At 37.4% G+C, this 20378-nt stretch overlaps 1 protein-coding gene across 6 annotated transcripts in view; it reads left to right on the forward strand.

Moving 5' to 3' along the window:
- Window positions 1-20378, forward strand: part of SUPT3H (SPT3 homolog, SAGA and STAGA complex component) — a 286392-nt gene that overhangs the window by 171551 nt on the left and 94463 nt on the right. For all 6 annotated transcript variants that reach the window (XM_075414982.1, XM_075414988.1, XM_075414984.1 and 3 more), the window contains 2 exons: window positions 18587-18673; window positions 19858-19948. In XM_075414982.1, the coding sequence (XP_075271097.1) occupies window positions 18587-18673; window positions 19858-19948 (178 nt within the window). The remainder of the gene's footprint in view (window positions 1-18586; window positions 18674-19857; window positions 19949-20378) is intronic.

Here is a 20378-nt window from a genome sequence, read left to right on the forward strand (position 1 = left end):
AATTAAATATTCGTTGGCCAAGTAGAGTGACAGGGACCTTGTCCTTATCCCACCAGAGTTTGGCTGTTCATGTATGACATGCTTAAAAGAAAAAAAAAAAGAAAATTTTTTTTCCCTGATAAAATAAAATAAAGCAGTATTGATACAAAGAGGAGCCCTTCAAAGAGAGAGTGAGAAAGATCGCCCATGCTTTGTAGTCGAGATTTGGCATTCGCTAGTGATGGTCAGTCTCAGTCTCTGGTATCTGTATTTCCTCTGGAAGTTTTGGAGAATCAGTGTTTTCAAAACAAAATGCATTTTGTCAGAAAATTAGTAGCAAATTCCACTTATGCTTCATTTTCCCTATTCGTTATACACTGCACTTAGCTGCTAATTTGCTCCGGTTTGGCAGTTGTGCACTCTCATGGCAAAACTCTTGATTTTTGCAGTTTTCCAGAATATTGTGAGCCCAACTGTGAACAGATTCTTCTGTGATACATGCACTTATATGTATAAGTAGTTCTCCCATTCTTTGTGAATTCATCAAAGCCTTGAATTTTGGTTTACATGTCTTTTTCTTCACATGCACTGGAGAGAGATCTGTCTTTGTGGTTAATTCTGAATTGAAGATGGTTGAGAAGAGAATTGGTAATGCATTAGGAAAATGTCTAGTCCTCCTGAATGGAGGAAGAGATGGAGACACTTCAACCCACTCACTGCGTGATTAAAGAGTTAGGCATTACTTTACGAAGAAATACTGCTACTTCTCTGATAAAACCCGTTTTCATGTATGCATCTTTATGACTTGGTCTTTTAAAGCTCAACATCCAGTGAATGGTGTGAGACCTTTTCACATTTTCTTGCCTGATTCTTTCCACCACTGGGCAAAAGTGGTACATGTTACTTATCAGAGTGCTGTATTTCACACTTCAGTTTAATTTGGCTGATAATGATTTGTTAAGCAAATGTAAGTATGTAGAGCACGTGCTGGGTCTCACACGTAAAGTGTTCAGTCACTTCAGCAGGTCCTTTAAAATCCCACTCCTGCCTTATAAAAGCTGCAGGTGCAAAACAGTTTGCCTCTGTACTAGCTCAAACAGCAGATAAAGGTAATATGGAACTTTATATTTTGTATAACTCTGACAAGTATAACGTTATAAGAAAGGGACCGGGTTTGTAGTTTCCATCAGGAATGCATGTTCTGATGAATGGGCTGACTCTTACCCCATGGCCTGTTAAAGAGGAAGGACAGCTGATTATGATGTGCACCAACTCTGTGACGACCAGTAAGCATTAGAAATGGAAAATATGGCTCTTCTTGTGTTTGGAGGGAAGACATATTTTTGAGACTCTCTTGGTCTCTGGTCCCCTAACTATGAAGTAATTCTTCTCACAGGGGTAACGTCATTTCTGAATCCTATTTTGAAGTGGAGGGGTTTTTTTCAACCTCAAGAGAAACACCATATTCTTCTAATCTTCCTCTCTCTCCACTATGTAATTCAGTGTATCTTTCAACAGAATTTTCTTACTTTCTTTGGGCATCCCACAAATTTCTGTTCTTATCCCATTTCCTTTTCATCAGTGGGCTTTCTAGCCTCATCTGCTTTCAAGGATTCAATAGCTTCTTAACACTGATGTTTTGAATATTTCTCTCTCCGCTCTCGACTCGCCTGTGTTTACCCAGGACTGCAGTTTGGCATGTTTCTCTAGAAATAATTTTTTATGCCCTGATTTTCAGGAAGGACAAAACCCAGCTCCTTATCTTTTCTCCCTTACTCTCTGAGAGCTGAGTAACTCTGTGATGTTCCCCGGGACCTGGGACCTTCTGCCTATTTTTTCTCTGTATCTTCATTCTGGGCCATACCTAAATCTTGTCACTTTTTCAGCATAATCTTTTAAATAGTTAATCTTCATGTCCATATTGCCAAAACTATAATCTGATTCCATGTTCAATACGGTAGGTGTCATTCCTCTTTATATTTTTAAAATAGTATTTGACTGGTTTGCAGTCCAAGGACAATATTAGTGTTGTGATCAAAATCATACTTGCTTCTTTCAGCTCAACAGTATTTAGCATTTACTCTGCATCTATTTTCTAGCCTCTTAACAAAAAAAGTAAAACAGGACAAAGTGAAATTTTAGAAATAAACCTTTTTAAATTGGATTCATTACTTAGTTTGCTTGTTTTTAACTTAATTGAACATTTAGTAGGTTTTTGTGATGATTCTTCACTGAAGATTTACTTTTTCAAAATTCATATTATTTGAGTACATAAAAAACCATAAGCCTTCTGAGGTAAGAAACTTACATTCGTCTTGGCTAACTTGAAAATGACCAAGTGCATTTTTCTCAAACCAAACTGATTTGTTTAACTGAAATCAGGCATAGAACATGGCAAAAGAAAAGCTAGTTACAGAAAAACAGAAGAAGTGAGAAATAGATTTATAGTAAAATTTGCTTTTAAAAAATTAGCAGTTGATTTTGAAAGGTAAAGGGTTTTAGAATATTAAAAAAAATTGTATAAACGTGAAAGGACATTCAAGTTAAGCTGTTGTAAGAATCCAGTCACACACAGCTGTGTTTTTTAATGTTTTCTCTAAGAAGCAGGAGTATGGAATGGTTCTGAATAGAGATCATGTTTTTCTAGCCAGCATTGGTGCTACTGGAAGGGATGTGTGGAAGAAATAGCAGAAAAGCTTAAGAATACTGTAAAACACAGATGAAAATTTTGAAAATTAATATCTGTGTTTTGTGGAAACTGTGCTGGAAACTTGAAGAGCAAGAGGTGAGATGCAAACACAGTCCCATTTCCCACCCTTCCTTGCCGGTGAGCTCAACCCTGGTTTAGGCTTGAGCGATAATTAGCTCTGCGCTCGTCTTTTCCCGAGCACAGGATGCCACTGATGTCAACCTGCAGCAAACTATGGGCAGGGTATTTTGTGAAGTGGATGGCAGCTAAAGATCAGGTGCTGATTTAATTTAGTACTTTAGATCAGGATCGAATTGTGGTCCCAGTGGGGAAAGGGAAGCGTGAGACTGAGTTTTCCCTTAATCTTGCACATTAACTGGAAGGGCTGCTGATGTGGGAGGTGGGAACACGGGTAGGAAATAAAAGAGGCTAGATGAAAATAGTCAGAAAGGGGAGTTCTCTGATTATCTATTCCCCATCGAAGTGAACACTGTTTAGATTATTTTGCTTGATGGAGAGGTAAGCTGTGGCACATTTTTATTCTGGGTTAGATGGATGGAGAGAGTGGTATGCAGTAATTTACAACATACAATTGTAAAATAGCTGTTCCAGCACACCACTGGCTACACTGCTCATTAGCGAAAGTGAACTTGCACTAGAGCGCAATCTATCTATCAGAAATAACACCTGCGTAAAATAATGATGCAGAAAATAAATACGAAATGGAAGACGAGGACAGGAAATCATTTCAGTGCTTAGCTCTGCCGAGACCAAGGGGGTTCACTTTCTACTAGGTAAGTGTGAGTTCAAGTGCATTGCTGGATTGCAGGAAACTCCTTCTGACATAACTGTAAAGCCTCAAAATGAAAGTTATATTTATAGACTTACTTTAATACTTGGCATTTACACACTGGAAGTAGGAGCAAAAGGACATTTTGAGATTGAATACGTTTTATTTCTAGGATTCATGTATGCATAACTGTACTGAAGCCAGAAACGCCATTGTGTGCACCGAATGGATAACACACCCTATTAGGAGGAGCTGCTTATTAATATTTAGATGAGGAATTTGTCACTTTATGTTGAAGACAATATTTCTAATACGATCAGATCCACTGCTTCAGTCTGTAGTTCATAGAATACAACACTATTTCTACTTAATTAAAAAACCCTTTCATTGTAAGAAGCTAATAGCAAAAATACATTGATCTTTTAAGGGTACAAATCCACTGAAATTAAGCTAGATTTTCAAACTAGGGATTATTTCATCCTATGTCTGGGTATAATGTCTGTCAAAAGAATTTCGCGTTATTGCTGCAGCACTCAGCTTTATGTTTGTGTGGGCCAAATGCCGTCCGTCAAAAGCCTTGCTTTGATTTTGTTGAATATAGTCTTCAAGAGAATAAATACAGATTTACTAAGCAACCTGATGTACATCTTAAACCCGTGTCATGATGGATGGGGCATTGCCTGGAGACACAGGACGTGTGAATTCCATTGTTGATTCTCTCTTTGTCTGCACTGACTGTGCAAGCCTGAACTACAGCTGACTGAAGGCTGATGAGATGGGAAGCACCCAGATGCATGTTTCTATGCATTGTGAGATAGTTGTGGGAAATCAGCATATCAAATGATCTTTTTATACCTAGTTTCTGACATTAAATACCAATTAACAAAACATTCAGGGCTCATCAATTGACTATGCATTAGATGTCACTAAAATCAGTAGGACAACAAAAAGTGGGCGTCACAGAAAACAGATGGACATCACAGAGCACAGAAAGAATTATTTGCACATACTGCCATCCTACAGATTAGATTGAAGATGATTAGAGGGAGATATCTGAAATATGGTTCGTCTCTGAAGACAAGTAGTGTATAAAAGTTATAAGTATTCTCCGGTGGGTCATACTCAGGATGGGGTCAGGTACGAAATGATGGCCCAGGATCAGTAAAATGTAAGGTGACCTTAGATTAATTAATTTTTATTTCTGTGTCTCAAGTATTAAATTAGTAAAATGGGGATAATGTTGCTGAGTTTCCTTGTAAAGTACTCTGAGACTGTTATGAAAAGGCAGTAGAGTGTATATGCATTTTGTGGAATTGTCTGTTTATTTACAACCTAATATTTGTCCTGGCGTGGGGGACTGCTGTCTCAATTCCATCGTCCTTGCCGCCAGTTTCCCTGCCAGTCTGTAAAAAGCAGAAACACCTTCTAGGTGCTGCTTTCTCATGAGACAAATGTCCTCTTTCATTCATTAGCTGATATACTACAGTTTATTATATCTGTAAGGTATAAAGGGAAATATATCTAAAGAGAATCTGAAAACCCCAACAGCATTAAGTGACTATAAATCACTGTTTACATAAATCCATTAAAAAGGCCTCGATTCTGGAGCTGTTCTGTAAAAACTTGTGTTAGGTCTTTAGGATTTAGCTTATAGGGTTTTCAGAAGGCAAATCTTAACTAGATGAAATTTAAAAGTGAACTGTGAGGTATGAGCTCAACCACTCTGCGGTTTATTATTAGTTGCAGTGTGTGGCTAAGTACACAGAGCGGAGATACTCACATCTGTGATGAATAACCATTTTTTCCTAAATGAAGCTCAAACACATATCAGCACAGTCTATTTATCTGAATGAACCAAGGCTGCAAATAATTAAGGAATCTACTTTGAGAATACTTCCACCATCATAGAAGCTGATTTTCATTCAAGTTGTATCAAAAGGAACCCAAATAATGTTGCTGGACTCGTTATACAGACAACTGCCGTTCATCAGCCTTAGATGAATTGCTGCGAATGCACCCATTATTTTTATGTGTTTATTCTTTTTTACTGAAGGAGTCAGCAAATTTTGTCTTGTCCTACATCATGTTCAGTGCACAGTGGGATTGCTGGTGTGAAGGAGCAGACCTCTTGTCTTTTGGTCCTTATGAGCAGTGGTGTTGCAGTCTTTTCCTCATGATTGATGGGTGTTGGGGAGCTGGCTACAGCTGACTTTCTGAGTTGACAGTTGTAGTAGCAGCTCATAGATGTGGTGAGGTTTTTCTCGCCTCCTCCTCTGTTCTCTGTCTTTTGCAGGGTCCTCAGGACTGGCTTTCTGCACTTCCACTTTGTTGACACACTATTTTTGATAAGAATTTTAGTTTTGGTGTAGCGATAGGTAGGGTACTCTGTTCTAGATGGAAGGGAGGGTGACTGATGTGCTGGAACCTCTAAAGGTCCCTTCTAACCCAAAGCATTCTATGATTCTGTGTCAGAAGGAAGCATAAGTAAACTATTTCCTTTACTCAAAAACTCTGTAAGAAGATGATACAAAGTACGGAGGGGAAGGAGACAGTCAAACCCCTGGAGACATCTAGTCCAACCCACTCAGAGGAGGACTGTCTCCCATACCAGAGCTGGTCAGCCATGGCTTTGTCCACCTCAGGCTTTGGAAACTCCAAGGAAGAATTTTTCAGAGCCTCGGCTCGGCTGCTAAACTGCCGCAGGGCTACTCTATCCTCCCATGAGAAAGGTTTTCCTAACATCCTACTCCATCCTTCCAAATTGCAATTTCTGGCTGTCGCCCCTCGTTATGTCATCTGACACTACCAAGAAGAGTTTGGATCCGTCATCTTTCTAATTGCTTTTCAAGTATTTGTAGGCGGCAGCCTGTAATTATTTGATCCCCTTAGCTTCCCAAAACTTAGCTGATTTATTTGAGTATTAATGCCAGCAGACATTCAGTTATGTTTACAGTACTGAGCACTGGAGTGCATTAAAATCTTGGAGTTTGACTTCCATTCAGTACATTAGAAATAATTTCTTTCCATATACCTCTTCCATCAGTTGTCGTACCTTTGCTCCCATGCTCAAAATCTCAGTTCTTCTTGATGCTCAGTGAAATTTATTCTCCTGTTTTGGAACCATGTTTAGATTTTCCATCTCCATTTCATTCTGCACAGATTATCTTTCTCCATACTGTTTTATGTCCGAAGACTCCTCTGCTTTGCTGCTTAATTTCCCTTGCGAAGCTAATTAAGCTTTACTTTTGACAGTTCTTCATTCCTGTACTGCTTGACCTCTGATTGTATGGCTTTACTGCCTGCTGCAGATCCTGTTCTCCTCAGAAAGCCACTGATCGAGAAGTGGGGTTTTGGTGAATGTAAGAATTTACTTTTATAACATTGCAGGTCCGGGTTCTAAACTGCAAACCAGTGACTGTGCTGATATTGTTTATGCTACTGTCTCTTAGCTTTATATTAACATGACTGATACTATTTGTAAAGCTTTATGGAGGTTTGCAGGTTTTTAGTTTAAATGTTTAGGGTTTTTTTAGTTTAAATGTCACTGAGAATTATGATTATGTATGATATAAGGCTGGCCCAGAAATATATCGGGCACAGTTTTTTATGGTCTGCGCATCTGCTAAATCACGTCTGCATTTCACAGCTTTTAGACACTGGGAAGTATTTATAGTTTTTGCTTAGGAGTGCATGCAAGTTTAGATACAAAAAACTCTTCAGTTAAAGCTCGGAAGAGTTTGGTTGGGTTTTTTTTTTTTCTTTTTTAATAATTCTGCACTATTTTGCAGATGTTTTCTATTGCATTAGAGAAAAATCATTCACAGTGCAGGAGTACTGTGAATTGGTTGGCTAGGGAGGCAAACAAAGGGTTTTTTCTCCTGTTCCTGTCTTTGCCCACGTGCAGTGAGTTGTTCCGTGCCTCCTTTTGCGTATTTGTAAAATGGATGTAGAGCAGATACCACTGTCATATGAATAAAAATGTAAAATTCATGTAGGTAGCCTAGCTTTTCCACAGTAAAGAAATCAACCTTAAAAGCAACCCAAATAGGGAGCGATCTGTATTAATGGAGAATGTTTTATTTATTATTGTTAGTAATCTTATCCCTTACTTTCTTGACCTGTTACATCTCCTCAATAATCAGTGTTCTTTCTTAAATCTTACCCAGCATTGATCTTTTCTTCCTCTACATTTCACTTTGGATCACTCCTTCCTCGTGTCTTTTAGAAAAGCTTCATCCATGCTGTCGTTCTGAGAACAGAGATTTCTTTCTGTCTTTGTGATACCTGTATTTCTTTTACTCACACTTGTTTTCACTCTTTTTTGGTAAACATAGTTATCGGTTTGTGACTGATATTTGAGTTTACTTTCTTCTAAATACATACAAAAATGGAGGCATTCCTTTGTTTTTGAGGAATGAAGGTACTTTTCCATTTGTTTTCCATGTGTTCTGGGGGTGTTTTTCTTGTTAGAAATTCATCAATTGTGCTTTAGCAATAGCACTTTAGCCTTATGTACTCTTCCCCTTATTTCCATAAACACTGCAGAGAATACCTCTAATAACTAGATAAATATGTCCCCTTTTGCACACCCTTTAAACTGCATGCTCATGCAGATGTATCAAGATGTCTCCTTGAAGAAATCTGTGCTACTTTTTTTTTTTAACTGAATGATCTGGATCCTGGTGCTTGTGCTAAGGCTCAGCCTCTACCATGGTCAGAATCACTGTGCTCAGATGCCAATCTACAGCATGATTTTCCTGGAGAAAATCAAGATTTTTCTTTCCATCCTTGCTTTTTCTTGCCCTGAGCCCCTCCTCTCCTCTTGAAGATTTTGGTGGTGTTTCTGTGTCTCTTGAACTCAGACCTGTGGTGCTGACGCTTTCCTTTGTGGGTCCCAAAGGATAAAGATAAACGCTGGAAACAAGAGTTTTCCTCCTTCCCACTGGCATCGTTGAGATTATGTTCTTCTGACTCCTCTGGTACCAGTAGTGAGTATCCTGGCTTTGTGCTCAGCCTTAGTAACTGAACACATGAGCCGTTTCAGTGGGGCTGCATTTAATTATAAAATTGTACAATTGGATTCCCAAAGCAGAGATCCCCTCGGGGCAGGGGAAATTGTGTATCTTCTCCTAATGTATATCTGTAGGTCAGTGGCTTGGACCTGTTGCATGTTCCCAGAGATTTTTGCAAAGGGCCAAGTACTTTTTTCCCTTGACATGAAGCTCGTTTCCTCTATTTTATCAGACTTATTGCTCGGCCAATTGATAGTTTTTTGGATTGACTCTGGACTGCCTGTCTGCGAAAGCCTTTCTGGTTTGAATCCATTTTGAGAATGTGCAAGTTATAATTATGAAGCATTGGTAGGTAGAATATTAAAAAATTCACTGAATCCGACCAAATGTCCACACGACCAGCTGAAGTCTGGCAGTAGCCGATAACTTGAGTTTCAAGAAAAGAGTAAGAAATAGACCGTGTACAGTGAGATTCATGACATATTTTTTTGGTTTCCTGCATTCAGCAGATGAAGTCTGGGTTCTGTCGGTACAGTCACTCCTGCTCTTTAGGAACAAGTAGCCTCATAACATTTTCCATTGAACATCAGACTTCTTTCGAAAATACAAGAATCATGGAGTTCTGTGAGACGCCAGATGACTGAAATGTTTTATCCTATGACCGCTTTCACAGGCTGTGTTAGAAGTTTAGAAGTAGACTGTGGACCAAATACTAGGAGGACACTGTGAAGATCTTTGGTCTAGAAAATTTTTGCGAACAGCTTTTTCAATCTTATTTCTTTTATCCTTCTCTAAACCTCTCCACATCTTTCCCCCAAAAATTTCATGGCTTATACTCCACCCCTTCATGTCATCCATCCTGCAGTCTGGAGAGGTCAGCCCAGTCTCTGATGGGCCTAGGAAATCAGTCTCTGTTGCCTCCAGGATAGCTTCTTCAAAGACAGGCTTTCTCCCATGCTACCCTTAGGCTTAGGAGGAGCTTTCCTGAAAAACTTCAAAGATATTTTCCATTGTTCTTCAAATTATCTGTGAAACGCCCTCATATTTTAGTGTATTCTTGTTTTGGGAAAAGATAGTATTTCCATGAAAGATTATTTCAGAGCATCTCCACACAAGTCAAAGTCAATTTAAATTACAGAAAAGATCACAGCATTTGCACATTCATATCCCAGTTGAGGACTCTATACCACTTGCCAATTATCTATTCCAACGTTTTAGAATTCAGCCTATCTTTTCATTATAGTTTAAAGCCCTCCCATTTTTCTGTGCCAAGAACATACTTAAGAAATAAAATGCTTTAACTTTTCCAACAGTTGCATTCAATTTGAAGGATCTAGTAAACATTATTGAAGCACAGCTGAGGGAAATCCCTTCTGGCTAATAAAATTTTGGTCGTAATAGCAGATAAATTTTGAAGTTTTCGTAATAGATTATCTAAACATCTCCAATGCAAAGCATAAAACAAAGCAGTCCCAGAAGCTATTGTGTAGTTTTTAAACTATCTTCAGATTCTGGAGAGAATATCAATAAATGTAATAATTTACAAACTATTGATGTTCTGGCAGAAATGTTGCTAATTTTCCCCTATTGTTACCGATATTTCTGTTAAGGATTTCAGAGTACATTTTATGGGTTTTTTTATGTTAGCAAGAAGATCTTCCTACCTCCCAGTAGTTTTATTTTAGCCATTTGCACAGTTTCAGTCCATTAAAACTGTCTTTTAGCAAGAGGAAGTGTAGTAATTTATCCTTCTAGGGATGTTGTGACTCAAACACTCCCTTCTCTTCCTGTTGCTTGATCCAATGTAATTAAATAATAGATTTCATTTCATAACTTTGCAGTAGCAATAAAGAGGAAATTATGTTCAGAAGGCATGTTTATTTTTTTCCCTAGCCTTTCCGTGGCTTAAAAGTGATTCTTTCTCTTCGTGCTAAAGTAATGTGAAACAGCCTTTTCAAACTTATTTCCTTGGGAAAAGAATGTTAATTAAAGAATGAACATTAAATAAGAGTTAGGAAATCAGTGCCGGTTTTCAGACACAAATATCTGTTCTTCAGATTTTACATTTATTCTCCTCTGTGTCGCTTTCTTGAGAAAGAACTCCCTCGTTTTTTCTTTCTTTCTTTCATCTCCCCAACAGAAAATCTGTCATGTTCGTGCTATCATCTGTACAATTTACCTTGTATTTTTGGAAGCTCTGAGAATTATAATTCATATAAATAAAAAAGAAAATACAGCAAACAAACACATACATACAAAAATTTGGACTTTCTTTCCTCATATTTTTACAGCAAAATAGATCTGCATTGGACTGGGACTATTGTTTTCATCGATTTCCCTCTATTTTTATCTTTATCTTGAATTAGAAGATTCTTGGAAGAAAGGTGCTGTAGATTTAGGAGTTTGAAGCCATTTTGAAATGAACTGGAGAGAGATTTTCTGATAGAAGAGAAAAATTTCATAGAACTTCATATTTTATGACACATTCTGATTATACCTTGTCCCCATTAACAGGTGATTTTCCCTAAGATTAAAGATTTCAGAACATACAGACTTTCTGTAGTGTCGTAACGTACACTCCACGCATATATTGTGGTTGAAAAAGCATTAAAGCGGAATGTTTTTCACTTCTTTTTTTTCCATTATTGTTTTCTCTTTCTGTTGGTAATTTGGGTACATCTTGCAAGATGACACTTACCTGTCTGTCAAAATTCTGCAGGCAGTATAATTTACCTTAAGCCCAGACACCCGTGTGGCCTGTCAGCCATCCAAACCCATTGCAACCAGTAGTCATTTACCTGTATTCTGTGTCTCGCCGTTATATCTGAGCAATGCCGTCGTATTTAGCTGTAGTCACCACTCAAGCTGAGAAGCTCCCACTTTGTGGACGTGTGCATTTCAGCAGCTGAGATAATAAGGAGAAAGACCCATGTGAATCATTTCAGGTAAAATATTTTAACTTACAATGTCTTCTACCATGAGCGCTGTATTTCCTCTTCAGGGCTGTGAATAATTTTAGAGCTTTCAAATGGAAAATATTGCCATTTTGGATTTTTGATTGAACCGGAATCCTTTTTTTCTCTTTCTGTCTCCTAGCCTAAATTTTCAAAGCAAGCTCTTGCTTGTGTCCTTTGCGGGCTTTAATTTTTTAAAGTATGTTTTTGTCCTTCATTTTGAGGTGTTTGAAGAAATTTTTTTAATGACTTAGGGATCAGTTCAGGCAGAGGATCAAGGTCTTGTCTTCTCTGTATTCAGTGCACTGATGATTGCCTGCTCTTCGTAATAATACTTGCTTTGCAGTTCTTTCATTAGCCTGAGGCTTGCTCTAAAAGCACTTTGTGTCTGTGCTTGGAATAGGTAAATTTATGTCTTATTTTCCCGATGACAAAGCCTGATTCCAATTTGCTGTCATATGGAAAGGAAGAGTATTTATTTAGTGTTCTGATGAAACTAATACAAGGCAATGGTTATTTTCCTGTGTGAGCGAAGTAAGGATGCATGATTTGAACAAATGCTACTCTCTGTAGGAATGGGAGAAAGAAACCTGTTTATATTAGATGGTGTCTCAATCAACAGTAAACAGGTTTTTTTCTGCTTGTAGCATTGGAAACTGCGTAACAATAATCCTGAATGGTGGTTTCTTCTGGGGTTTGAAACCAAAGGACAGGAAGCTGTGGTATAATGTAAACCTCTGCTGGTTTGCATGCCATAGTCATATTGGAGGGAAAAAATAGAACTAATTGATGGAGAGGAAATAAATCTGACTTAATAGACTAAATATTCAAAAATAATACTATCTTCAGTTCTTAAGAAAGGGTAAATTCTAATCACTTTTTTTGTTTTACCAAAGAAAAGGCAAATGCATTTATTGCAGAAAAGATTACCCATCCTTATTTTTTCAAAGTAACACTTAGTACCAAAAAAGACATTTAAAGATGTAACTTGGATGAAAGTAATAGTTATAGCTGAGATTCTGAGCTTGGAATAATTATAGTGATATTGCTGTAAAAATGAAACAGCTCATTGTGAAAGTTTTAATCCAAATGTAGTTAGTTTTATTATAATTTTCTCCAAAACACCAACATTTATTTGATTTAGATACAGGGAAAAGTTGCCACCAGTGATTTACAGTGGGATGGCACCATTTACCTCAGCATTTGGAATATCCAGACAATCCTGGAACATGGACAGTCAATAGAAGACCTCTGTGCCCATTTTCTTCAGAAACAGAGATCTATCTGCGGAGGTTGGAGTGCTTTTGGCCGTGAGACTTTTTCAGTTTCATACTGACTAATGAGTCTTTCATATCTACAAAGTTCACACTTCACAAAGCTTCTTTCATGATCTCTTCTCATTCTGGGGAACACTACTCCATCGTTCCCCCTTTGATGATATTTTTCCAGCTTATTTTTTCACCCCTGTAATAGTGATAACTAGAGTAGAAGTTTCCAGGTTTGTTTTTGTACCTACTGTTAATCATCACCAGCAGTGGGAGAGAGCGTCAGCAGTGGGCATCTCCAGTGCTACACCAAATCTTGAATTAGCATCTATGGAGCCACTGAATAATTTGACCTCATTAAAACTGAATTTAAGGAGTCTCAATGCTTTTCTGCACTTAGAGGCTTTATGGTTTTAACGTTCTTGGTATAATTTCACTTCATTCAGTCAGTATTGCCTGCTATAAATGTCAAGTATGCAATAGGGTTTCTTTTGTTTCATGGAGAGTAGAAGAATTACAGGTATAAAATGTTGGCCCAAAATGTTGATTCTGGAATTAGAATTGAGAGAAGGAAAAATAGGAAAAAGTAATGCCTGAAGCTTAAATTGAAATGTAGTTATTGTTCATAAATGCATGAAGTTCTTCTCCCTGTGTGACAGAAAATGCAACAACAAACTCTAATTTAAGAAATTAAGCTTAAATTATTTATAAATAAGAGATTAAAAACAAAAAAAAATACTTTGATTTAAAGCTTGTCTTTTGCGAAAGTGCAATATTGATTTCACCATTTGCTGTGTGTCAGGCAAGAATGTGCTCCTCTTATCTCTCTCTACAACTGCCTGAAAGGAGGTTGTAGCGAGGTGGCTGTCGGTCTCTTTTGCCGAGTAGCAAGCGATAGGATGAGAGGAAACAGCCTCAAGTTGTGTCAAGGGAGGTTTAGATTGGATATTGGGAAAAATTTCTTTACTGATAGGGTTGTCAAGCATTGGAACAGGCTGCCCAGGGAAGTGGTGGAGTCACCATCCCTGGAGGTGTTTAAAAGACATATAAAGTGGTGCTTAGGGAGATGGTTGAGTGGTGGACTTGGCAGTGTCAGGGTAACGGTTGGACTTGATGATCTTACAGGCCTTTTCCAACTGAAATCATTCTATGATTCTCTAAAGCCTCAAAATGTGATGTAGGGCTTCATCTTCTCAAGGTCACACGTGATCACCTGGTGTTACATTAAATAGTCTTCAGTAAAAAATACTTAGATTTGAAAACAGATACCTAATAAGAAGAAAATTGATTGTCTTTTAATCTGCAGATGAAAGTTTTATTTTTTAGGCAGCTTGTGATGGTTTAACCATGCTGTTTAACCGTTGTGTGGTGATCCGAAATCATTAACTGTTAGTGTGCTCTGGTGGAATCCATAATGAAATTATCTTTCCAGCGTATGCTAACTGCATAAAGCACATCCCGCTGCTGACTTGTGGAAGCAAATTCTTTATTTTTCCTGTGTGTATTAGAATTAGAAGCTCAGGTGTCAGCGTTTGTAGCATGTGAGATATTATAGAGAAAGATTTAACGGAAAATCTGTATTTATCTCTTCTGTTTAATTACCTTCAAAAAAGTATTAGCATGCTCTGTTCAGAATATTTTTATGGCACCATATCTAAAATTAGAATATTCTTTGGTATTTTTATAATTGCATACTTTTGATCTAGAAAAGATTAAAAAATAGGACATTTTAATGCACATTTAATAACAAAACAACCTTCCTGCATCCAAAGAAAATTCAGCCAGGTGAACTATGATCTAATTTTCTTCTATAATGAAAACAAAAATCATAGCTCCTGAAGCATTATTCTTGGCTCCCGCGTCTTCAAGGCATGCAAACATTACCACTTCGACTCCATCCTGCAGTTTAACTGGAAGGATTATGTCACAACATAGTGTGTTTGTTTTCAGCTTTCTGCCTGTTTGTCCGTCAGGACAGTTTAGTAGAAGAAGTATTGGTGATTGTTGACTTTGGAGCTAGTGGAAGAAAAAAATAATTATGAAAAAAAAAAAAGGCAGACAGTACCATTGAAGGAACTGTGCTTCTGTCATAGGAGAGTGAATACTCCTTTCAACAAATCTATAATTTGCAGAAGTTGCAAAAAGAAAATAGCCATAAGGTGACTGTTAACATACTTCAGTTGATCCTGCCAAGAAAGTTAACTTCGTAAAGTCATTAAACCAGTGATTACATTTTAAAATATTATTCCCCAGCCATTTCTTCTTAGACTTTAAAATATGGTTACTGTATATACTGCCTTCTTTGTAATGTGAAAAATTGTAAAATACACTGTTTTTTCATAAACTCCTAATTATTAGCAGAGCTATTTGCGCTCCTATAGTTAAAGTCATTTCAACACTTCCGTTATTTAAACTTCTCTTTTAGGGGTTCATAATTTGACTGTAGTAAAAAATAGACTCCACGGTCTCAAATATTGTTTGCTGGTGTTAGGAAATTTAGCCTGTTTTTTTCTTGAAAAAGCCAAATAATTTGGATTGTTTGCTGTTCTTCAGGATAATCCCAAACAAAATATTTTGTGATGTGCACTAAATAATTTTAATCATCAAAAAAAAATGGAAAAAGACAGTGAGTGTTTTGGAACTGCTGCTGCCCCAAACTCTGTGACTGGCACTGAATATCGCTGAGACCTGGAGAAGGGAGATGGTGGGAAATTCTTGCATATCTCCACTGTTGCCGTGTAGTAACTGTATATATGAAAAATTATTGCAGCATTTATATCATGCCTATCATCTGGAGGCACGGGGAATAGACCCGCTGCTCATGAAGTAAAACCCCCAGTACTTCCACTGCAGCGAAAGGTGAAAGACCTCCTGACTTCAAGGTTGCATAGCTGAAAATGGCTTTTCTGGGATGATAAATGCTCAGACGCTCGGAGATGGATCGTTCCTTTGATATGGCTTCCTGAAATCCCCCTTCATCACGTAACGTGGCCACGGTGACGACTGAGCAAGGCCTTCAGCTCCGGAAATTAAGGAACCGGGGCTCATTGCATGTTAATGGCAACTCTGGGACAGTCAAATAAGAAAGTTTGTTATAATACTAATTATAGCAAAGCACTCGTGATGTGGTTTGAATGGGTCAATTATAAATTATAAATACATCTTCCCCCTCAACCTAGGCTGTGTGGTGCATAATTTTTTTTTAATTGCTTGGATACATATTTACCTGAGCATATCCTGGTTTCCCAGGTAAATATGTGTACCAATGTAGAAGTCATTATGGTCTGTTTGGATAAATAATCCATATTTTATAACTCCACAGGAAGTAATTATTTTCGTATTTTGCTTCCTTTAAGCCAAAGAAATTAAATGCTGTGTGTTCATTCCTTAAAATAAAATAGATGCAAAAGTCGAGGCAATACGAGAATAAAGTTTTCATTGTTTTGGTAGAAACTGAGAATATTATTCCAGATTTTGATCTCGTGTTTAGCCCAGAATAACTCTATTAAAGTAAACAACGTTACTCAGGATTTACTTGGATGCAAATGGGACGTGAATTTTGCTTCCTCTCCCTGCTCTCCCTTACTTTCTCGGGAGGTTCCTGTAAGCAGCTGGACACGATCTTGGCTGTAAATGACATTGTCACATGTTTATGATTTGGAAAAATAAGGTATTTCAGCTAAGCGCAGAAATTAACGTATCTGAATTTTATGGTAAGAAAACTAATGTCTTACAGGATCGTAGAATGGTTTAGGTTGGAAGGAACTTGAAAGATTACGGTTGTGGTTCTGTATGTGTTAGGGGACTGGAGCATGCTCGCATGTCGGATATTTCTGCCATTGTTTTGTATGGTATTTGGAAAAGCTGCATTGCGTTATCACCGTGCTAAGGTCAGATTTTGTAACACTTCGAAGCTTAGTGGGACCAAAGTCAACCTTGGCATAAATCCATTAACTGCAATAGATTTACACCAGGGATGAATATTGGCTCGTTCTTGGTAAATTTATTTTCATCCAGCTCTTTATATTTTATGTTAGAAATATAAGTAGCTTGCGTGCCCTCACGCTAATCAGAATAAGAAACAGTTTTGCTTATGCGAAAAAATAGAACTATCATTTTTCACATTCTTACGTTTTTCAAGTAAGATTATGTTACCGTGACTTCTGAATTCCTGAAATCTCCCTGGTCTCTGTGACTGCAAGGGCAAAGAGAGGGTTTCAGGGGGAAAAGCTGAAGCTCTTCATGCGGTATGTTTTGTGTTGTGTGTACCAGATACAGTTAATGTTTTGTGTGCGTGTGATTAGTGTGGAAAAAAATTAATGCAGTTCGGTATTATGATTTATGGACTGAATCTTTTGCCTACTGAACACTTGCCAAAATGAAAATCTCCTCCCCCGCCCCCCCCCCCTCCTTTGGATATTAGAAACAGCTACTGTTTTTGTTGATCTTTTTAACTTCTGAATAGGCCTATTTCAAGTCATAGCAGCATGGGAGCTCGGATTAATAATATACTTATTCAGGCAGTGATACTGAGTGAAACCATTGCTAGTGTGAGTATGAAGGATAGGATTTCTTTAAATTATTTTCAGGTACATTGGTGCATTTCTGAAATAAGAATATAGAGATATTGAAAAGAAATTGAATTGCTGTTTATTGATTGTGTTACAGGTGTGTATGAGTTTTGATATCAAGAGGTTTTTAAGGTGTCTCTCCTTTTGATAACTTTTGTACGGTGCTCACCGTCAGTTCATGCATCAGGTGGTTAATGAGGATAACAGCAAACAAACTATGTTAAAATCTTGCCTTTTGGACAATGTTTTTGGATTTGGAGGGTAAGACGCATTCCATGCTGTGAAGCATCCTTTCTGTCCCACCTACTCTACAGCATCGTCTTACACCAGAACCAAAGTCTTGCGAGGTGAAAGGAGCAAATCCCGGAGACTTCTCTTGCGCATTGGGGTTGCACCTCCTTAGTCCCGTAATTTGATAAGCATCAGCTTGCACAAGTTTGGTTTCTGGTCTAAACTAGCCCGATTTCCTGCACCTGCTGAAGGTGAATCCAAGGCTGACGTGCTTAGTCCCTTACAAAGAGATTCCTGCTCTTTACAGCACAATTTAAGGAGCTTGGGGCCTTTCAAGGCACTGTCACGATGGAGGTGAGGACCGTTCTTTGCTTCACACTCCTTTGGCCACCTCTTATCAACTTTTGTGGCATTCGTTGCTCAGTCCCATCTTGATCTCTTTCGTGTCTGAATGGCCTGGTCTGGTCAGTAAGGTTTTCCCAATGACTTTATTGATAGAGTTGGTGTTTCCTATCAATTCATTTTCTTTCTCCCAAATGAAATAAGGGTATGCTTAAAAAAGTTATGCATGTGGGACTGGTTTGTACTAATGATAAGTCAAGCAGGGGTAGAGTTTCCTTCAAAAAACATATAGGTAAGCTGTTTAAAATTAATATTTGTTATTCTAAAAAATTGTGAGAGGGATCAGCCACCCTTCCGCAGTTGCAGATAAAGTGCTATGGCAAGAATCTGGCATTTTTACATTGCCTGAGAGAATTGTATGTTCATTTGCTGGGCTAGTGTGTTGCAAGGAAAAAAAAAAAAAAAAAAACATTGTAGCACTTTTTTAAAAGCAAGAAATTTAAATATAGACCAAAAAGCTTTTGCTTGAGCTTTTTCAAAAGCCTTTCAGTCTGTTCGTGAGATTGTTATTCAGTTCTTGGCTAACAAGAGCTGAGTGACACCTTGGAGAGTCCCAGCTTCTGTTTTCATGCATAGCTTGTATTTTGCTGTGCACTACCATGCAAAAAACTATCAGAACTTATTTAAAACAAACCCTAGTCAATAAATTTTTTAACACAGAAACAGCCATCCTAATGTATTCATTTATTTTAGTTGCAGCAAGCAGCTGAAGTTTCTCAGCTGAGAGGAGCTCGAGTCATCTCTGCTGAAGATCTCCTGTTCTTAATGCGCAAAGATAAGGTATGTTAGTAAGACAGAAATTTCTTATTTTACACAGTAAGCTTCTTATTGTGTTTTAAAGTGCATGCTTAGCGTATGTGAAAGGAGTCCATCATCATGAATAGCTTTATTTAAAAGTATGGCTGCTCTGCAATTGTATTGTATTGTGCACAGTACAATAATTGTAATTAATTCTCATTTTTTCCAGTAGCTTCAATTATGAATAGAATTTTTCACTAGCTTTAGGGTTGGTAATGTACCCTAGAGCTCAAAACAATTTCTTAATACACGTATAAATATTGATCCTTATCCTTTATAGCCCTTTTGTTAAAAATTTGATCATTCTAATTTCCTCCTAGTTACGCAGGGTGTAGATGTGACACTTGACAATGTGACAATTACTTTTTTGTCATCTAGGCTGTCAGTAAATCCTGTCTTGATTTTCCTTTATAATATTTTTCCTGTACTTTATCTCACTAAAATCTGCAAATTTAGGGATGGTCTTGCTTTCTCTGAATAAGCAGTAGAGCAGGTCAATAATTTTAAAAAAACAGTTTTCCATGCAAAGATTAAATTAATTTTCTTTCTTAATGTTCAAAAGTATGAAAAAATTATTGTCAACTGTTTTTATCAGCATCATTTATTCTTGCTTTATCTCCTTTTCTTCCTTAGTTCCCCCCTTTCCCTCCCCCTTTTTTCTGCCACTTGTTTTTCTTTTCTCATTTGATAGGTGAAACCTAATGGCCAGAACCATATCAAAATTTAAAAACAGCAAAACATGAAAGCCAATTGCAGTTTCTTTATATGATGTGATCCATAAGGCTATACTGAAAACAGTGGAATATGGATGTCAAAGTTCAAGGAAATATGCATTTGTAGGTTTGAATTTCCAAACTAACAAATATTTTGGAGTGCCCTAAAGAAGCCTGATTTCTGAATTTCTACTTTCCAAAAGTCAAACCCATTTCTGTCTCCCAGCTGGCAAGCAAAGTGCCAAGGATCTCAAATAAATAATATTTAACGTGGAATTGCTGCTGACCTTGATGTACTTTCTATGTATGGATTTTCTGCAGAATCAAAAGTTAGGAACGTTTAAAAAATTAGATTTATTGAGTGATGTATTACACATTTGTATGTTTGTGTGTTACAAAGTTAGTCTAAATGAAAAATAATTTAGTTAATATCAATGTATTTTTTTCTCTTAGAAAAAGCTTAGAAGGCTACTTAAATACATGTTTTTTCGAGACTACAAATCTAAAATTGTCAAAGGAATAGAAGAAGATGACCTCCTTGAAGGTAGACAAAAAATTACTTAATTGGGGGGGAGGGGGGCTTGGTATCTTATAAATGCACTGAAGAGCTCAGTCAAAGTATTAATGTCTTGCCTAATAGCTACAGACACAAAAATATTGACATCATAGTAAGTTCATTTAAAATCTCTGTTTTTACATTTGAAATACTTCTAAAGCGTGTATTTGCATCTGCCATCCCAAAGAGAAGTAAGACTGCCTGATGTCAGGGCTCTGTCAAAGCAGGAAGGGCTAACTGGTTTCAGCAGGTGCAATGGAAATGCGGTGGCTACCGCGTGCAATTGGGTGGACATTTGTTATATTATTATCAAAGGGGTTTGACATGTTTTACAAAAAAATCCCATAACCTGAAGTCGTTGCATACTAATGTATGACCTGGGCTTGTTTTCAGTGTGGTTTAACATTTTATACTTTGA

This window comes from Opisthocomus hoazin, chromosome 2 (genome assembly GCF_030867145.1).
Source record: "Opisthocomus hoazin isolate bOpiHoa1 chromosome 2, bOpiHoa1.hap1, whole genome shotgun sequence".
NCBI lineage: Eukaryota > Metazoa > Chordata > Aves > Opisthocomiformes > Opisthocomidae > Opisthocomus > Opisthocomus hoazin.